The 18,577-nt window shown below is 40.7% G+C and overlaps 1 protein-coding gene across 2 annotated transcripts in view; it reads left to right on the top strand.

The window, feature by feature from the left end:
- The window catches only part of AP3M2 (adaptor related protein complex 3 subunit mu 2), an 18,638-nt gene extending 1,027 nt beyond the window's left edge, over nt 1-17,611 (top strand). Inside the window, exons 1-9 of one of the 2 annotated variants that reach the window (XM_040643219.1) lie at nt 702-780; nt 2,422-2,764; nt 5,808-5,979; nt 9,220-9,357; nt 11,601-11,686; nt 12,093-12,226; nt 13,595-13,802; nt 14,079-14,223; nt 15,348-17,611. In XM_040643219.1, coding sequence (XP_040499153.1) covers nt 2,492-2,764; nt 5,808-5,979; nt 9,220-9,357; nt 11,601-11,686; nt 12,093-12,226; nt 13,595-13,802; nt 14,079-14,223; nt 15,348-15,448 — 1,257 coding nt within the window. In that variant the 5' untranslated portion in view covers nt 702-780; nt 2,422-2,491 and the 3' untranslated portion in view covers nt 15,449-17,611. Of the gene's footprint in view, nt 1-701; nt 781-2,421; nt 2,765-5,807; nt 5,980-9,219; nt 9,358-11,600; nt 11,687-12,092; nt 12,227-13,594; nt 13,803-14,078; nt 14,224-15,347 lie in introns of those variants that run through there. The other variant, XM_008706295.2, reaches the window with a different exon arrangement.
- Nucleotides 17,612-18,577: the final 966 nt, after the last annotated feature.

Here is an 18,577-nt window from a genome sequence, read left to right as displayed (position 1 = left end):
TAAAGGTGAACCTTGTCTGACTTCTACTTCATGACTCTCTGGATCACAATGATTTGAATCACTTAAAATGTATTATTGAAGTCATTAGAACTCCAGTGCAATTTGTAGAGAGACCTGCCCAACTACCTCATTTTCGGATCTGGGAACTGAGATTCCGAAAGGTTAAGTGCCTTGTCCAAGGTCAAGCAGGTCGTGGTCTAGTTGGGGCTGGGAGACCTCCGGAATCCAAGTCCAGAGCTCCTGGTAAGACGCTATACAGCCAATCACCTTTACTTCCCCCATGCACATCAATGAAAAGGCATCGTGTCTCTTTTTAAATGCGTTTATCTAATGGAAAGTAGTTATCACTGCTCATGATTTATTATTATTATTAGCATCCTCCCGAGGTACATTCCAGGGTTACGCAGGTGGCAGCAGCCGCCCCTTTGTGACTAGGTGACTAAGGGCCAGACGGCCCTCAGACTGATCACGACAGCCAATCAGGGTTCGTAGCCACAGAGCTGCACCAATTGGAGATTACCGAAGTCTCAACAAGGGCTAATTGGGGGGCTCAAAGCCGAGAAGAATGTGACTGGCGGACAGCGATCAATCAGAGGGGAGGAGCGGATCACCGATGTCCAATCAGAGGCTTTTAGATCTCGGTCGTGGGCGGTGCTGGCGTGAGGCCCACGCGCCAGCCAATCAGCAGGTGAGCGGCCGCCGGCGCGCGTGCGGGGGGCGGCCGGGGGGCGGGGCCTGTCTGCGCGTCGGAACGGTGGGCGCTGCGAAGAGCGAGGCTGGGTGAGGAGGGCTGGCTACCCGGGTCAGGGTTGGGGGCAGCGCGTGCACGCACCCGGCCAGGGTCTGGAGGTTGGGGACGGGGACGCGCGAGGGTTCGGGCGGGGCGCGTTCAGAGTTACGGGTTGCCGTGGGATTGTCCCTTCGAGCTACGGGATGCGGCGGGGAACGCTGACAGACCGAGTACCGGGCTAGGGTGGTGGCCAGCTCCGTCCAGGTGGCTGAGGGAGGAGGGACCCTGTTGCCATGGCAACGCACGTGTGCAGTCTGACGAACCTTTTCATCGCCTGAACGTGCGCACACCTTAAATCTGCCCCCTTGGCCACCCCCGTCCTAAACGGCCTCCATCATCTTTTGCTCGCAGTCAGCTGGGCTGCGACCAGCGCAAAAATAACCCACTTAGCAGCCGCCTGTCCTCCTCCCCAGCCTAGTTACCCCCCTCCTGCCCTCCCTGCTGCTGCCTCGTCCGCCGGCTGAGGGATTAAGCTTGCCCTGGGGCACTTGGTATAACAGGCCTTTGCGGTTAGACCACCTGGGCCAGTTCACAGCCAGCTCGTGGAATGGCCATAGCTGGGGTCAGCGCGGCCGTCTCAAACTAGGGAAAGGCACGGTAGAGATGCTGCCACCTGGGAGAACTTGGGTATCCCCCAGAGACATTTTTTTAGGGCATTCAATGCAGAACCTTGTTCATAACAAGTACTCAGAAAATGGGGTCTTGACTGAAGACCACAGTGATGGCTTTCTATCCGTGGACCAGCGCTGTCCAAAGTTATATAAAGCGAACCAGATATGTAATTTCACATTTTTCTAGTAACCACATTTTTAAAAAAGGTTAAATTAGGGGCGCCTGGGTGACTCAGTGGGTTAAGCGTCTGCCTTCAGCTCAATTCATGATCCTGGGGTCCTGGGATTGAGTCCCCCATCGGACTCCTTGCTCAGCGGGGAGCCTGCTTCTCCCTCTGCCTGCCGCTCCCCCTGCTTGTGCGCGCTCTCTCTCTGTCAAATAAATGAATAAAATCTTTAAACAAAAACAAAGGTTAAATTAACTTTAGTATATTTTATTTAACCTGATATATCAAAATATCAATATTAAGTTACAATTAATCAATATTAAATTACTGGTATCTAAAATGGTATCTAACCATTTTTAATACGAGACCTTCAAAGTCTGGTGTGTACTTATAGTTACAGCACATCTCGGTTCAGACCAGACGTATTTCAAGTGCTGAAGAGTGGCATTTAGCTAATGGCCACCAGATGAGACTGGACAACCATAAGCATTTCTTATGTATGCGTGAGTTGTGGCTAAATGCATGAAACTCATCAACGTTCTTTGAAACTCTCTTCTGTGTGGGGAGCACTTCAATGAGGCAACAAAAAAACATTAAGGCCTGGTCTTCTCAGTCCAGTTGAGAAAACAGACATCCAAAAATTAAGCCACATTTTAAATGGTTATAATTAAGGCAATAGTAAAGATAACCAGGCAGGAGCTGATTGGCAGACAAGATGGCTGGTAATTATCTTTAGAAATTGTAGGGAGGGATACTTCAGGCTCTTAGGTAGAGGAAGGCTTGAGTCTGCTCTTGAAAGGTTGGTATGGTGTTTTGATTGAGTGGAACTGACCGTACCTTCTTTTATTTTTAGGGTTGAAAATTGGCAGTTCTGAGGCTTTCAGACGGAAGAAGACTTTCCTCTCTCACTGACAATCTCCACCATGATTCATAGCCTCTTCTTGATCAACTCCTCTGGAGATATTTTCCTGGAAAAACATTGGAAAAGTGTGGTCAGCCGTTCTGTTTGTGATTACTTTTTTGAGGCACAAGAGAGAGCCACTGAGGCAGAAAATGTACCTCCAGTTATCCCTACCCCTCACCACTATCTCTTAAGTGTTTACCGTCACAAGATCTTTTTTGTGGCCGTGATCCAGACAGAGGTCCCGCCTCTATTTGTCATTGAGTTCCTTCACCGGGTAGTGGACACGTTTCAGGTGCGTGAATGTGAGGAGGCTTGTACATGTAAATTATAAAGTATCTTTATGGTTCTTTTTCCATTGTATTCAGCTTCAACTAAGGAACTTTTTAAAAAATCAAAACTGACATTGCTCACTTCCTCTCCCGTAAGATTCTTGTTTCTCTGAATTGAATTGTCTGCATCTGAAATGACAAATTGAATACCTTTGAACCTGTTGCATAAGAAATCCACTCTACTTGGTATGATTGTATATAGTCATTTTAATTCTGGAGATTGGAGTTGCCCTACTTTTTGTTCATAAAGCAGAGGAATTTAGTTTTGAGTTTTGTTTTGTTTTTTTTAGTGGACTCGATGCTAGCCATTGTCAACTACATTGCTTAGAGTTGCATCAAAAAGTGATGAGGGTGTAAAGATATGTATATTTTCAAAAGTTAGGAAAAAGCTACTCCTTGGCAGGAGTAATTTGTGAACCCGAACACCATCCTGGGTTTGGGGTGCATATCCACAGCATGTCAGTATGGTGATGCACTCTCATTGCCAACTGAGATTGAAAAATCTTCTGTTCCTATAAGAATTTAAGTGACACATTTTACAAGACACAGTTTTCACTTTGCGTTTTTCTTTCAGGAATAGATTTGAAGATCTTGGGGGAGCAGGATATAGGGGAAGTATAAGTAAGTTATACCAGGATGTCAGCACCGTTTATAGCAGAGGATTTTAGGCTGCCCAGACTGTGAATTCAAACAGTGGGATCCTCCCTCCCAAAAGAATTGCTGAAATTCTAACTGTTACGGTTATTTGCATAACTCAGTAAGTGAGAAGCAAGGGCCCTTTGGTTTAACTTCTGTGTCATGTGAAGTCTGGAATTAGTCATATGAATACAGAAATTGTAGAGTTAGAGAAGAAGAGGAGAATGATGACTCCGATATTATGATGAAATTAAAAGACAAGTCAAAAGGTCCTTTCATTTGCAGTCATATCTGTATCACATGTCTAGCACAGCTTTCATCCCAAGAACGTTAAAATATATTTCATAATTTTTTTCCCACCAATGTATGCTGGTAGCACAATTCTGGGTTTCCAGTTCTCATGTGGCATACCAGTTCCTTCCCACAGTAAAAACTTGAGAATTATAAATCCCAGTATGTGGAGGAACTGAAAGTAGAAGAACCCAGTATTATGACTTTAAACTACTCTCTTTGGGTCTTATTATGATTTCCACATATGATACTTGACCCCATACTAAGATTAACAGTCCCATTGGTGAAACCCAGCATTTGCTTCATACCACCATAGCAATATTATGTAATTTATTGCAAGACAGGAAGTGAGAAAAGTTGTTTAATCTAGTGGAAACCACAGAGGAATTTGGGATAACAGTAAAGTCGCTGGTTTGGAAGTCTGGGACTTCAGAGTTTGTCATTTTTGAAGGATTTGTTGAAAGTAAATGGACATACCCTGATTTTAACGTCTTCTCTCTGGCTGCATTATTTTTTTAGTACTGGAATATGATGGAAGAGTTCCAGCTGTAGAATTGCATCCGCTTTTGCTATAGCAGTTTGTCATACTTACAGGTCTTCTTGCCAGTGACTCAGTTCGCATTATGTCTGATTTATAAAATCTCATGAGGTGTTTTATTTTTTTTTTCAAAAGAAAAGCACTCTTGGGAAGGAAATGTGTTACTTTTTTTTCCCTCTTAAATCCTCGTTTTTAAAGAAGAAATCTTGTTTTAGAAACACATTCCTGACTCTTAAGTGTTCTTGGATATTGGACTGTCTCTGATATTTGCCATTATCTGATGTAATTTAGATCACATCTGTAGTCTGTTCAGTTTTGGATGTCATGATTGTAGGAGCATGTTGGAAAACTAGAGCATATTAAAAGAAATGGCAAGGTGGTGGAACGATCTAGAAACCATACCACAGCATGAACAGCGTAAGGACCAAACAGTTTGGGAGAAAAAAAATTGAAGTAAAAGCTTGTAGCTGTCTTCAAATAACTGCGGGGCTGTTATGTAAATTTGTTCTGTAAGGCAGATCTAGGAAGCAAATTTCAGTTTAGCAAAAGAAAGAACTTTCTAATAAGCAGAGCTTTCCATGAATAGAATGGGCTTTCTCAAAAGGCTGATTTTCCCTTCAGCAGACGAATTCAAGGATGTATGACCATCTCAGAGGTCCTGTAAAAGATGTGACTGACGTTGCTAGAAGGGGCATTCCAAATGACTACAAGCATTTCTTTTGTTTTATCATCATGCATCACATTTTACAAAGTACTTTATAGTTTACAAAGCACTTGCACACATACTATCATTTAATCAATCATGCTTAGGTCTTAAAATATTCCTGTGTGTCCAGTGGTATTATCCTGATTATACTATTAAAAGAAATCAAGACCCGAATTGGCATGACTTTTCTAGTAAGTGACAATATGGTTACCACCCAGGTCTTCTGATTTGGAATCCAGCGTTTTTTCCACAACCTAGATCATTTAGTATCTAAGGCTTTCTTAGTAAAAGAACAAAACATTCTCAGAATCGTAGCATCTTAGTGTCCAGATGATCCGAAGAGATTTTCTGCTGTGCTAGTTCATCTCACTCATTTCATTTCCCTCTCATTTCGAATTTGCTGCATGAATGTTAAGGAATAGCACAACAGAAAGGGTTAAAAAGATTTTCAGGTCCAATCTGTGTCATATCAAGTATCATTATTTTGCATAGTTCTTTCAAATTCTTGTTCCTAAGCATGTATGATAGTCTAGATTCAGTTTTGTATTCTATATATTTTGTCTAGTTGAAGAAACGAACCCAAAAAGGTTAAATGACTTACTCTTAATTTATAAAAGAAGTTAGTAATGACACTAGTACTATAAGCCAGTCCAGTGTTCTTTCTACCAAACTGGGCCACTTAAGAGGACTGTGGTTATTCCCTCATGGTAGAAGAATATCCCAGAAGCACTGTGTAAACACATGGACAGGACTAGATCCTTATTCTCTAGGAAGATTCTTTCTCTTTATTACAGTCTCTGAATGATTTATATTATGTATATTGTATTTTCATCAGGATTATTTTGGAGTCTGTTCAGAGCCAGTGATCAAAGACAACGTGGTTGTGGTTTATGAGGTACTGGAAGAGATGCTTGACAATGGGTTTCCACTGGCTACTGAGTCAAACATCCTCAAAGAACTGATAAAGCCTCCCACTATCCTTCGAACGGTTGTCAACACCATAACAGGTATGGAGAAAGGGGAAACCCACAGAGAGCTGCCATCCTGGGTGTGGCTTCCTCCGGTGATGTACGTTGTTTTGAGTGCTTGTCTTTGGGGCTCTCAGATGTCCAGGTGCTTTAATTTTGCTCGTTACTGTCTTTGATTATGACCTGAAATATGTCTTTGTTATGTAGAAAGTACCCTGATTTCAATGCCAGAATAAAGTGTGCTCCTTTAAAAAGATTTTTTTCTGAATGCAGAAGAAACGCTTGATTATTATAGAAATGTCAGAGACACAGAAAAGCACAAAGAACTTGAAAATAACTTTTTTTAAAAAAAGATTTTGTCAGAGAGAGAGAGAGAAAAGCAGAAGCAGGGGGAGCAGCAGGCAGAGGGAGAAGCAGGCTCCCCACTGAGTAAGGGGCCTGATGCAGGACTCGATCCCAGGACCCTGGGATCATGACCCGAGCCAAAGGCAGATGCTTAACCGACTGAGCCACCCAGGCGTCCCAAACATAACTCAATCCTGCCACTCAATCCTCAATCCAAAATACGTTTTGACATATTTTTTGTCTTTTCTAAACAGATGAATAATAGATGCATAGAACTTTTTAAAAACAACTCTTGTATATTTTTTATAACTTTCATCAATATTTTGTGAACATTATCCTATTATGATACATTTTCTCCTACATGGTTTTTGGTGACTTTATAATTTTCTTCCATATGGAATAGACCTTAAGTTATTTACTCAGTCTGTGTTTTTGATGTTTCTGATTTTTTGTTCTTTTATTTTTTAATTTTTAATTTTTAATTTTTTTCAAGATTTTATTTATTTATTTGACAGAGAGAGAGACAGCCAGTGAGAGAGGGAACACAAGCAGGGGGAGTGGGAGTGGAAAAAGCAGGCTCCCAGCAGAGCAGGGAGCTGGGTGCGGGGCTCAATCCCAGGATCCTGGGATCATGCCCCAAGCCGAAGGCAGATGCTTAAGGACTGAGCCACCCAGGTGCCCCAGATTTTTTGTTCTTTTAAATAACAAGGAATTAACATTCTTTTACTTAAATCTTTGTGTACATGTAGGATGATTTGTTTTCAGTACAAGCAATGGAAGTACTAGATCAAAGGGCGTGCACATTTTAAGGACTTTAATGCTTGTGCCAAATTGCCCTCCAGAAAATTTATACTTTCAGTAGCAGTTTCTATGCCTCCTATTATTAATTTTTTCAAAACTTTGGCAATTTAGTAGTTTAGTCGTATCTTTTTTTTTTAAGATTTTATTTATTTATTTGACAGCGAGGGAGTGCACAAGCAGGGGCGCAGGGGAGGGAGGAGCAGGCTCCCCACTGAGCAGGGAGCCTGATATGGGGCTTGATCCCAGGACCCTGAGATCGTGACCCGAGCCGAAGGCAGGTGCTTAACTGACTGAGCAACCCAGGCGCCCCGAAAATAAATATTTTTTAAAAAGTTCAAGAGCAGGACAGAAAATGTGTCCCATCAGATAGATACAATAAATATTTTTTAAAAAGTTCAAGAGCAGGAGAGAAAATGTGTCCCATATTATAAAGTTTTGGTAATTTTAAAAACATAGTATTGGCCCAGTAATAGACAAATAGATGATTGGGAAGAGGTAGAAAGTTCAGAAACAGGGTACCTGGGTGGCTCAATCCATTAAGCATCTGCCTTCATCTCAGGTCATGATTCCAGTGTCCTGGGATCGAGTCCCACATTGCGTTCCCTGCTCAGAGTCCAGAGTCTGCTTCTCCCTCTGCTGCGCACTCTCTGTCTCTCTGTCAAATAAATAAATAAAATCTTTAAAAAAAAAAAAAAAGAGAAGAAAAGACAAAGTTCAGAAACAGACCCTTGCTTTTGTAGGAATTTGGTATAGAGATGTCATATATCAAATCAGTAGGCCAGGGGCCAATCAGTAAATATTGTATTAGGACAGTCAGCTTTGATATAGAACAAAATCAAGTCCCCCTACCCATTCTGTACACAAAATAAATTCCAGCAAGGTCAGAGAGTTAAATACAAACCTTACAACTGTTAGAAGAAGACATAGGGGAATGTCTTTTTGATCTCAGAGAAGGGAAGGTCTTCTTTTTTTAAAAGTGTATTTTCTTCTAGTTCTTTTATGGTTTTATTTTTGGACTTAATTCTTTAATCCACTTGGAAATTAACTTGGTATACAGTGTAAAGTAAGGCTCCATGTTTATTTCTCCAAAATTGTTTACCAGCTTTCCTAGCACCATTTATTAAATAACTTAACCTTTTTCCCTGTTTTAAAATATTTTTATCTTGTACTAAGCCACTGTGAATTCTTTGTCTGTTTTTAGGCTTCCTGCCTTATCATACTGCTTTAATTGTATAGCTTGATGACATGTTTTAATATATGGTTCCTCTTTTTAAGAAAACACATTTGTTAGGTTTTTCAATATTCTGGGTTCATTTAACTCTTAAACTCTTTGTTAGTGCCTGAATCATTTATTAATACTGTGTCATTTTTCTGAATCTCTCTTAAATCTAGAAAAAGTTACCTAAGAGTCAATTTTGAAAAGCTGAAATGTTTTGCAAACATGCTGAATATATGTGTGTGTTTAATGTTTCTTTCTTTAGATTAAAAACATCCAGGTTACAAAAGAAGGAAATAGATTTTTAATTAGTTATAATATTTCAGAATTTCAGCAGAGAACTTTTAGGTTAAAAAAAATATTTTTGATGCTTGTCGGGGGAAAAAAAACAAGGAATTGATTTAAAACTCTTATAGACAGGGAAAGACCTAATTTGTATTCTTTTTCTAAGGCTCAGTATTAGTGGTAGTAAAATGTGTACATTTTAATAACTAGCATAAATGTACTTAAGAACCTACCTTAAACTAGAATACTGGTTTTAGCCATGAAAATTTTATGTTAATATGTAGATCACCATCCCTGCTGAAAGCCAGTACATTATTTAAGCTACATGCTATTGTGAAATTTGAGAGACCAAGTTCAAGTTTCTTTCAAAACCAAAATATGATATCTCTTTCTCAGGTAACTTTTTAACCTTTATACTGCTCAAATAGGCAGACCAGATGGCAACAAGTTCTTAGAATAGACTAGGTTACCCAGATAGAAGTTGAGAAAACTTTTTTTGAAAAATGTTCCAATTGAGTACATGTATAATGGGAGCATAGAAACTTCTAGGGAAGTGTTCTATGATTATTAGATAATTAGTTACATCTAATTATCTAGTTGGAATTAAATTACAGTCAAATTCATTATCTTAGGAAGCACCAATGTGGGTGACCAGCTTCCTACTGGACAGCTGTCAGTGGTGCCCTGGCGAAGGACTGGGGTGAAGTACACCAACAACGAGGCCTATTTTGATGTGATCGAAGAGATTGATGCCATCATTGATAAATCAGGTAGGTGCTTTTAATTTGTTTTGAGAACTAGAAAGTGGAAAGAGTCTCCTTCATGTAATGCTTGCTAGTATCAGAATTATCCCCCATTCAAGATCATTCATTTTAATTTAGTGCCTACTTTTTGTCAAACACTGTGCCAGGTACTAGGAATAGACGTAAATATTTTGTTGCCGATGACATGATCATATATATAGGAACCCCTAAAGACTCAACAAAAAACTGTTCAAACTAATAAACAAATTCTGTAAAGTTGCAAGGTACACAATCAACATAAAAACCAGTAGCATTTCTAAATACAAACAACGAGCTATGCTAAAAGAAAATGAAGAAAACAGTCCCATTTACAATAGCACCAAAAAGAATAAAATAGGAATAAACTTAACTCATACTCAGAAAATTATAAAACATCGATGAAGGAAATTAAGGAAGACACAAATAAAGGGAAAGACATCCTGTGTTCATGGAGTGGAAGAATTAATATTACTAAAATGTTCAGGGGCACCTGGATGGTTCAGTTGGTTAAGGGTGTGCCTTCAGCTCAGGTCATGATCCCAGGGTCGGTCCTGGGATTGAGCCCCATGTTGGGCTCTCTGCTCCGCGGGGAGTCTGCTTCTTCCTCTCCTTCCGACCCCCCCGCCCCGCTCCCCGGCTCATGCTTGCTCTCTCTCAAATAAATAAATCTTTAAGAAAAAAAAGATTCTCTCTCTCACCCTCTGCCCCTCCTCCTCCCTGCCTTTTAAGCAAAAATAAAATTTTTTTAAATTAAAAAATAAAAGTTCATATTACCCAAAGCTATCTACAGATTCAGTGTAATCCCCATCAAAATCCCGATGGCATTCTTTACAGAAGTAGAAAAAACAATCCTAAAATTCATATGGAACCACAAAAGAACCTAAATAGCCAAAGCAATCTTGAGCAAGAACAATAAAGCTGGAGACTTCATACCTCTTGATTTCAAAATATATCACAAAGCTACACTAATTGAAACTATTCTGCTGGCATAAAAACGGACACATAGGCCAATGAAACAGAATAGAGTTCAGAAATAAAACCACACATTTACAGTCAGCTGATCTTTGACAGGAGAACCAAGATTATACCGTGGGGAAGGGATAGTCTCTTCATTAAATGATGCTGGGGAAATGGAATATCCACACGTGGAAGAATAAAATTGGACCCTTATCTCACACCAAAAAAATACAAAAAACAAAACTCAAAACGGATTAAAGACTTAAATGTAAAATGTGAAATCATAAAACTGCTAGACGACNNNNGGAAAGAGCTTCTTGATACTGGTCTGGGCAATGACTTTTTTGGATATGACACCAAAAGCAAAAGTAGACGATTAGGATTGCATCAAACTAAAACGTTTCTGCACAACAAAAACAGTCAACAGAGTGAAAAGGCAACCTGTGGGAGATGCTCAAGGAGACCGTGTTGAGTGAAAGAAAAGTTCAGAACTGTGAAAAAGCAAGAGCATTTGAATGCTGTGCAAAGAAAGGGAAACCTGCAGAAAGTACTGAGGAAGAAGAGCTAGAAAAACAGAAAACCAGGCGAGGTTAGGAGAAAGGAGGGTTTTCCGAAGGGAGAAGTGGTCGACAATGGCATGCTACAGAAAGTCCTGTAGGATAAAGATGAAAAGTGTCCGTTTGATTCGTTAGTGACCATAGAGCAGTTTCTATGAAGTTTTCCGAACCACTGGCTACAATGATATCCTGTTTGATTCTGGTACTAGATGGAAAACTTTACACTAATAACTGTCTTATTAATCTTTTATCCCCATTGCTTCATCATAGTGTTTCTTTTTTTTTTTTTAAGATTTTATTTATTTATTAGAGAGACAGCCAGCGAGAGAGGGAACACAAGCAGGGGGAGTGGGAGAGGAAGAAGCAGGCTCATAGCGGAGGAGCCTGATGTGGGGCTCGATCCCATAACGCCGGGATCACGCCCTGAGCCAAAGGCAGATGCTTAACGACTGAGCCACCCAGGCGCCCCATCATCATAGTGTTTCATACTTGATATGCAGTTGATAAATGTTTAGAAGGATGGACCAATGTATTGGGTAGATGAATTGGACAGATAGAAGGAAAGAAGGAAGAAAGGGAGGGAGGGAGGGAGAAGACAAAAGTTGGGGAGGAAAAGAGAAAGTTAAAGAAGGAGGTAGGGAGGAAATAAGTTGGTTGTGAAAGACAGAAAAGCGTTGAATAACCTCTTACCGGCTTTTTGTCTTATTCCTATCTCAGGTTCCACAATTACTGCTGAGATACAGGGGGTCATTGATGCCTGTGTCAAGCTGACTGGAATGCCAGACCTTACGCTTTCCTTCATGGTAAAGTCCTAAACCACAGCTTCGGATCTCGGGATGGCAGATTAACTGCTTCTGGGAAGACAGTGGTGAGAATGGAACGGAACAGTAAGAATTAATTAAGGACAGGGATGCCTGGGTGGTTCAGTCAGTTAGGTGTCCGACTCTCGATCTCAGCTCAGGTCTTGATCTCAGGGTCGTGAGTTTAAGCCACACTGGGTGTGGAGCCTACTTAAAAGAAAAGAAAAAAATAATTCAGGACAGCCACAAAGCTTGTATCAGGCTTGAGATACGGAATTTGTGTGTGTGTGTGTGTGTGTGTGTGTGTGTGCACATGCATTTAAATAAAGACAGCATCTGAATGTCTTTCCCAAAAGAAATGCGGGTGTTTAATTCCTACTTCTTGCTTTTCCTTGCCTGGTGACTGCAGAACCCCAGGTTGTTGGATGATGTCAGCTTCCATCCCTGTGTTCGTTTCAAGCGCTGGGAATCTGAGCGTATCCTCTCCTTCATCCCTCCGGATGGAAACTTTCGCCTGCTCTCTTACCATGTCAGTGCACAGAAGTAAGCAGCCCTTACAATTAAGAATAGAATCTGTGTATATGTGTATATGTGGAAACAGTATCCGTAGTGATTAAGGACTCAAGCTCTAGAGTTACCTGGATTCAAATTCCAGTTTCTGTACTTACTAATCGGGTAACCTCAGGTGAGTTGTTTAACCTTTCTGTGTCTGTTTTCTTATCAGTAAGTGGAAATGGACCTTGTTTGAACAAAAAATGGACCTTGTTTGAAGATTAAATAAAACAGTCTAAATAGTGCTTAACACAAAGTTGGTGCTCGTGAAGTTCACTGCTGTTTTTGTTGTTGTTATATGTCTAAACAAGAACACTTTTTTTCTCAAATTGTAATCCGAGTACACCTGTACTCAATCACCCGACCCAAAAGAGCATTAAACATGAAAAACCATAAAAGGCAGTCATTTTTGATCTTGAACATTCTCTTTATATCGTCAGAGGACTTTCGAAGCCCTTAGTAGAAGGTGTGTAGAAGGTACAGACCGAGGAGAGCCGTGCCGCCTCAGAGCCACCAATACTTTCCTGGGCGATTGGGAACAGATCATTTAGGAAAATACCTGCGTGCTTGAGAGCAAAGGCTCTGGGCTCAGACTGCCTACCTTTAAACCCCATCTTCAGTATTTATGATACATGACCTTGGGCAAGTTACTTAATCTTAGTGAAGTATAAGGACATCATTATTTATGTTTAAATCGGGACAGGAGCAGTCCCTACTTCACACTTATTGGGAGGATTAAACAAGATAATGGAGCTTAAACATCTAGCATAGTACTGGCATACAGGAGTGTTTAATAGATGTTAAGAACTATTATTGCTTTGTTATTACTCTGTGATTTCTCTATTTCCTGTTCTGTCCTATCATGACAACCTACGATATGTACCTCGTAAGGTTTTTGCGAGGATCAGAGGAAGTTAGGTAAAAGCACTCCCAAGAAATTATAAAAGATCCATGAGGTATGAATAGAACTCTCCCAAGTACAAATAATTATTGGTCACATGTCGTAAAGTAAAACACAGAGAGATGGTGACTCCTAATTTTTATCTCTAGTGCCTTTCTCCTAATAGGCTTAGTATACTCTGGTTTTTGTTAATATCATTCAGAGTCTTTAGAAGAGTTAGCTCACTTACTAGACAGCATCTTAGCTTTACAAAAAGAAAAAAAATTCAGGATTACTGGGGTTTTCCCTGTGCTTTTTTTTTTTAATATAAAGAGTAAAGAAGTCGGTAAGGAAGGAAAAGCTGTCAATGGGGCCAAAAAAAAAAAAAAAAAAAAGCTTGTATAAAAGAAGAAAATGTTGCCATTTTTCCAGTGTAGTAATGAATGTAGTAATGGGTTTTTTGTCTCTCTCTTTTCTAGTCTGGTGGCAATTCCAGTGTATGTCAAACATAACATCAGTTTCCGGGACAGTAGTTCACTTGGACGCTTTGAAATAACAGTGGGACCGAAGCAGACTATGGGGAAGACCATAGAGGGAGTGATCGTCACCAGCCAGATGCCCAAAGGGGTCCTGAATATGAGCCTCACTCCATCTCAGGGGACACATACATTTGACCCAGTTACCAAGGTAGGAGGAGATTAAGCAGGAGGTTTTGAATTGCTGATACTAAATAGAAGTATTTCTGCAGGAGCCCTCTGCATAGATGTTATACCTTGTTGAAAGGGAAGCTTAATCAAAGGGACATCCTTTTTCTCCTTGAGATAATTTATGGTGACAAATAGTTTTCTCTATTGAAAACCACTTTAGACGCAGCTTGTAATACTGTGAACAGATGCCCTGAGGTTAGAGCTCAACCACCTCGAATGAAGGGTTCCACTGTAACTTCTTTCTTTTTCTTTGAAGATGCTGTCGTGGGATGTAGGAAAAATAAATCCCCAAAAGCTACCAAGTTTGAAGGGGACCATGAGTCTTCAGGCTGGAGCTTCCAAACCAGATGAGAACCCCACAATTAACCTGCAGTTTAAGATCCAGCAGCTGGCCATTTCTGGTGAGTGACTCACGACTTCTGTGGCTTCATGAGAACAGAAGTGGCTCTCCAGTAGGACAGCTGGCTCCCCATTTATGGAGCTTGGTTTCATTACCTGATAGGTAATCTTGAGTAAAATCTTCTCTAGCATTTCTGGGGAAAGTTCATCATCCTTTCTTTGAAGTTGGCTGAAGTGATCTGACTGTCAATGTATAAGACACAGTTGAGAAGGAAATAGTGTGGGTAGACGGAGTGTTGGCAAGCAGGTGTTGAGTCATCCTGGGGTTGTCCGTTTGGGGTTCCCAAGGTTTTCAGGATGGGAAGCTTCTGTGTTCTCAGCTGGTGACTGAGAAGAAGAATTTCTCCTCCTTTCCCCCAGATTCAGAAGGACTTTCATATTTGCTTTTATTACCATGTGGAACCCACGTGAGCCCGCTGAGGTCTGCACCTATCTCAGAATGGTGATGATGATAGTTACTGCCTACCAGCATTTACTGTGTTCCAGGCACTGTTTTAAGCTCTTTTCATCTATGTTATTATTTAATCCTTAGAACAATTGTGTAAGGTAGATAGGAGATGACTTCAGCTTTATATAAACTTCCTATTTTTCTTTACCAACAGAACTTGTCTAGTTTAAGTGGTTAACATTCGCTTCAATTATAAACTCTTTCATCTTAAAACACTTCACAAATTTTAAAACCCTACACAGTATAAAATGTTTTGCTTAGTACAGTGAGAATACTTAGGAAGCATTCATTTATTCATTCATTAAGTTATATTTTATTTCATTATTCATTAATTTTATTATTAATTCATGTATTCCGTCCAATAGCTTGAGAAAAACATGGAGGGGTCTTATTTTTTCTTTATCCTCGTTTCAGTCTGCATGGAAGTTTCTGCCCTTGCCACTTTGCAGACAGGTCTTCCAATAGGATAGCTTTTTGTTGGAGCAGTTTGTTATCAGTATATGGACAAAGAGTGAAAAATCTGTGAGCTTCAGAAAAGTGAAATAAATAAGGGACAATTATTATTATTTTTCTGGTTCATTGTTACAACTATCTCTATCCCTCTGATCCCTCTGAATTAAAATAAACAGACATGCTACATACTCCTTTTTGAATAATGCCTATCTTCCTTCCTTCCAGGACTCAAGGTGAATCGTCTGGATATGTATGGAGAAAAGTACAAACCCTTTAAGGGCATAAAATACATGACCAAAGCTGGAAAGTTCCAAGTTCGAACCTGAAGGGAAAGTTTTGCAAAAAGAACAGTCACGAACGCTTTTTCATTTCTTACTTGTCTAAAAGTAAAAAATATCAGCCTGTCTCCTAGGTCCGTATCCCCTTCTGGACCCACCCGCTCCCTTTTTTCCTTAGCCTTCAGTGCCCGGGAGCTAATCAAGGGAGAGAAGGGTCACCAGGGAGAACCAGACAGAACTGAAACACAGTCGGCACCAACTCAGGTCTGTGAGAAGAGATGTGTGACGGAGGGTAGAGACACTTGATGCCATATTTAACTATTTTCAGCGTGGTAACCATAGAAACAGACTAGCGTTTGTTACTTGCTTGGCTTTAATGATCTAAAGCCAATGAATGACTCCTTTTTGTTTTTTAAGGTAGAAAGAAAGATTAGAAAGAAGGAAAGAAAGCTTGGAAGAAAATGGTGCTAGTCACAGAAAAGCTAGTTAAGGATCTGATCTATGAGGGAGAAGAAAGGAAACAGTCCTGAAGAAGCGTAAGGACACAGGCTCAAGTGAAGGGGGCAGGAAAAGCAGTCAAGCCCCACCTGAAGGAGGGTTGGAAGGAAAAGAGGGAGTTGGTTTCTTTCTGATCCCTCTACTTTCACATATATACAAAATCATCAGTGCTTCTAGAAGTGAACTGGAAGCTTCTGAAATTCGAGTCCGCTAATGACATGGAAAACCCCAGTAGAATCAGATTTTCCCTTGAAGACTGTGACAATATCCGACCAGTTTTCAGATACTAACTACTGTTTGCCTTTAGCACTTGGTCTGTCATCTTCTGTGAGAAGGTGACCTGCCCTCTTCCTGGCGGAGGCTGCCTGAAATGCCCCTTTCCCCAACCCAAAACAGTTTACTCACTTTATGTTGCAGAATTCACCAGCCTTTTTCCTGTTACCCAAGGACAGTTTCAGAAAAGCCAATCCCGTAATCCCAGGGCAGCCAGATTTTGTGTCACAGTGTCAGAGTGTAGATGACCAACCCATTCTTCACGAAGTGCACCACAGCTGTAACCGAGTGACTCCTTATTTACACTCGGCAGTGCTGGACTAGTGCTGGAGTCGAAGGCTTGCTGTCTGACACTTTTCCATCAGTAACCCTAAGTTAAAAGAATGCTCCCCATCGAGGGGCATGGTTAATCCTGGAAGCTAATCAGTAAAGTTATCTCCTTGGAGTCTTCTGTGCTCGACTCTATAATAGATCTATTAGTAATATAGATCTACTGGTCCATCTTTGTTTTGAGGCAAAAAATAATAATAAAATAAAATTCCCTAACCCTTTGAATAAAACTGATACTGAAGGAGGATGGGCCATGTTGATCACGTGTAACCCAGTTTAAGAAACATGGCAGCTGAGGGAGTACCTCAGACTTTCCCAATGGGTAATTTTTATTTTAGTTCAATATGCCTATTACCCATTTAAATATTTATATAAAAGACAGGTTTTAAAATTATTATTGTTATAGCTTAAGGAGTGATATTGTGCTGTGCTTCATGCATGGAGAAAAATGACCTCTACTCTCCAAACCCTACAATTTTTCTCTAAAGCCCTATTTCCAAATCCTTCAGCAATTTTGTTTTGCTAGTTTTATCTCCCTACTTCCTGGACTTGTTTTTGCTGCAGAGTAATGTTGCTTTGTGGTTTTCCTCTGGGATAGATTGTGCTGTATACAAACAGGTGTGTTTCATACTCCCATCACTCCAGAATTTGTCCTGAGTGACTATGTCCTGTATACGCACCTGGCAGGGTAGGGGGAACAGCTCTGCCTATGATTCCAGAATACTCGGAATTACTTCTTCTGAGGGCTCTGGAGGATTTTAAGGTTTCCTAGGTCATAGGAAAACAACCAGTCTTGGTCCCTGGATATTTTTAGGTTTATAAATCCAGCTGTGATATTTCCTCCCGTACAGTTCATCCTAATTTCAAGGGAAGAACTTGAGGAGAAATAAAGTATCTAGGGTGTGGGACCTGCAGGCCTTAGCATGTGAAGTTATGGGTCACCGTGCAGCGAACCTCTGGAGCCCAGTGAGCACCACTGCTACCACCCGGTGGGGTGTCAGCGTAAGGAGTGCAGGGCGTCTTGGTTGAGCTGTTCAATTCCAGATGTGTTTAACACGTGTGGAAGTACCTCTTGTGTTTAAATCGTAATAAAGTTGAGTTTTACCAGTTCTCCGTGTCCTAAGTCTTGTTACTGAGACTAATGGTAGTGTTATGCCAGGCAGGCCTCGGTGGAAGCAGTAAGGAATAAATCATTTCTGGAGGACCTTACTACTTTCGTCTTTTCAACCAGTAGACCTAACGCCATAGGTATGGTGTGATTCTCGTTACCTCTGAAAATAGGGGATGTTGGTATTAATGTTATTTTTAAGGTTGTAAGAACAAAGGTGAAGATCAGTCATTTTTCCCCACTAAAGACCAGCCATGAAAGCTGCTGATGGCTATTCTAGTGCTTTCCCTACGCTCGTGATCTTAGATTGGTCAGTTCGGGCGTGAAATGGAAGAGAAGTCATGGGCAGTCTTTGTAAAGTGTGGACACCGGTTGTTATCCCCTGTCTGTACTGATATCCTTTGGTAAATCCCTCGTGGCCATGGAAAGACATTAAGGCTGTTTTCCGTTTACCAAGTGCAGTGTTTGGTGTCTGTCTTAGTTGTTAACACATGTCTTCCTGCGCCATGGCTGTGCTGGTTGCGCTGTGGTGTGACCAGGTGAATTTTATAATACATGTACTTTCCTCTGTGGCCAGTAGGTGGTGACTCAGTGCTGGCAATGGGGTTAATTTTTTTAATTGTTAGAATTTTAAAGGAGGGAATTAAATTTGAAACTCATTAACTTTTCCCCAAGATTTCAAGTACTGGGGATTATGTGAGTTTTTGCTTTTGAAGTTAAACATGGAACCAAAAATTTATGACACTTTTTGATAACCAGACCTAAGACCGGGGCTCTAGGAGGATAGCAGTTTCCATCATGAGTTGCCTACGTCTTTACCCACTAAAATGTATTGCATGGCTACCTAAGACTCTTTCTTGTTCTTCAGGTCTGTTAGTGTCTATTTGCTTTATTAACCAGCTGGGGATAAGGAGCTATTTAAGTTCACCTTCTATTCCTTTTCCTGGCCTGACAAGTTCCAGACATTT

The sequence above is a fragment of the Ursus maritimus genome, unplaced genomic scaffold (assembly GCF_017311325.1).
Source record: "Ursus maritimus isolate PB19 unplaced genomic scaffold, ASM1731132v1 scaffold_28, whole genome shotgun sequence".
Classification (NCBI taxonomy): Eukaryota; Metazoa; Chordata; class Mammalia; order Carnivora; family Ursidae; genus Ursus; species Ursus maritimus.
This window is presented reverse-complemented; position numbering and strand designations above follow the sequence as displayed.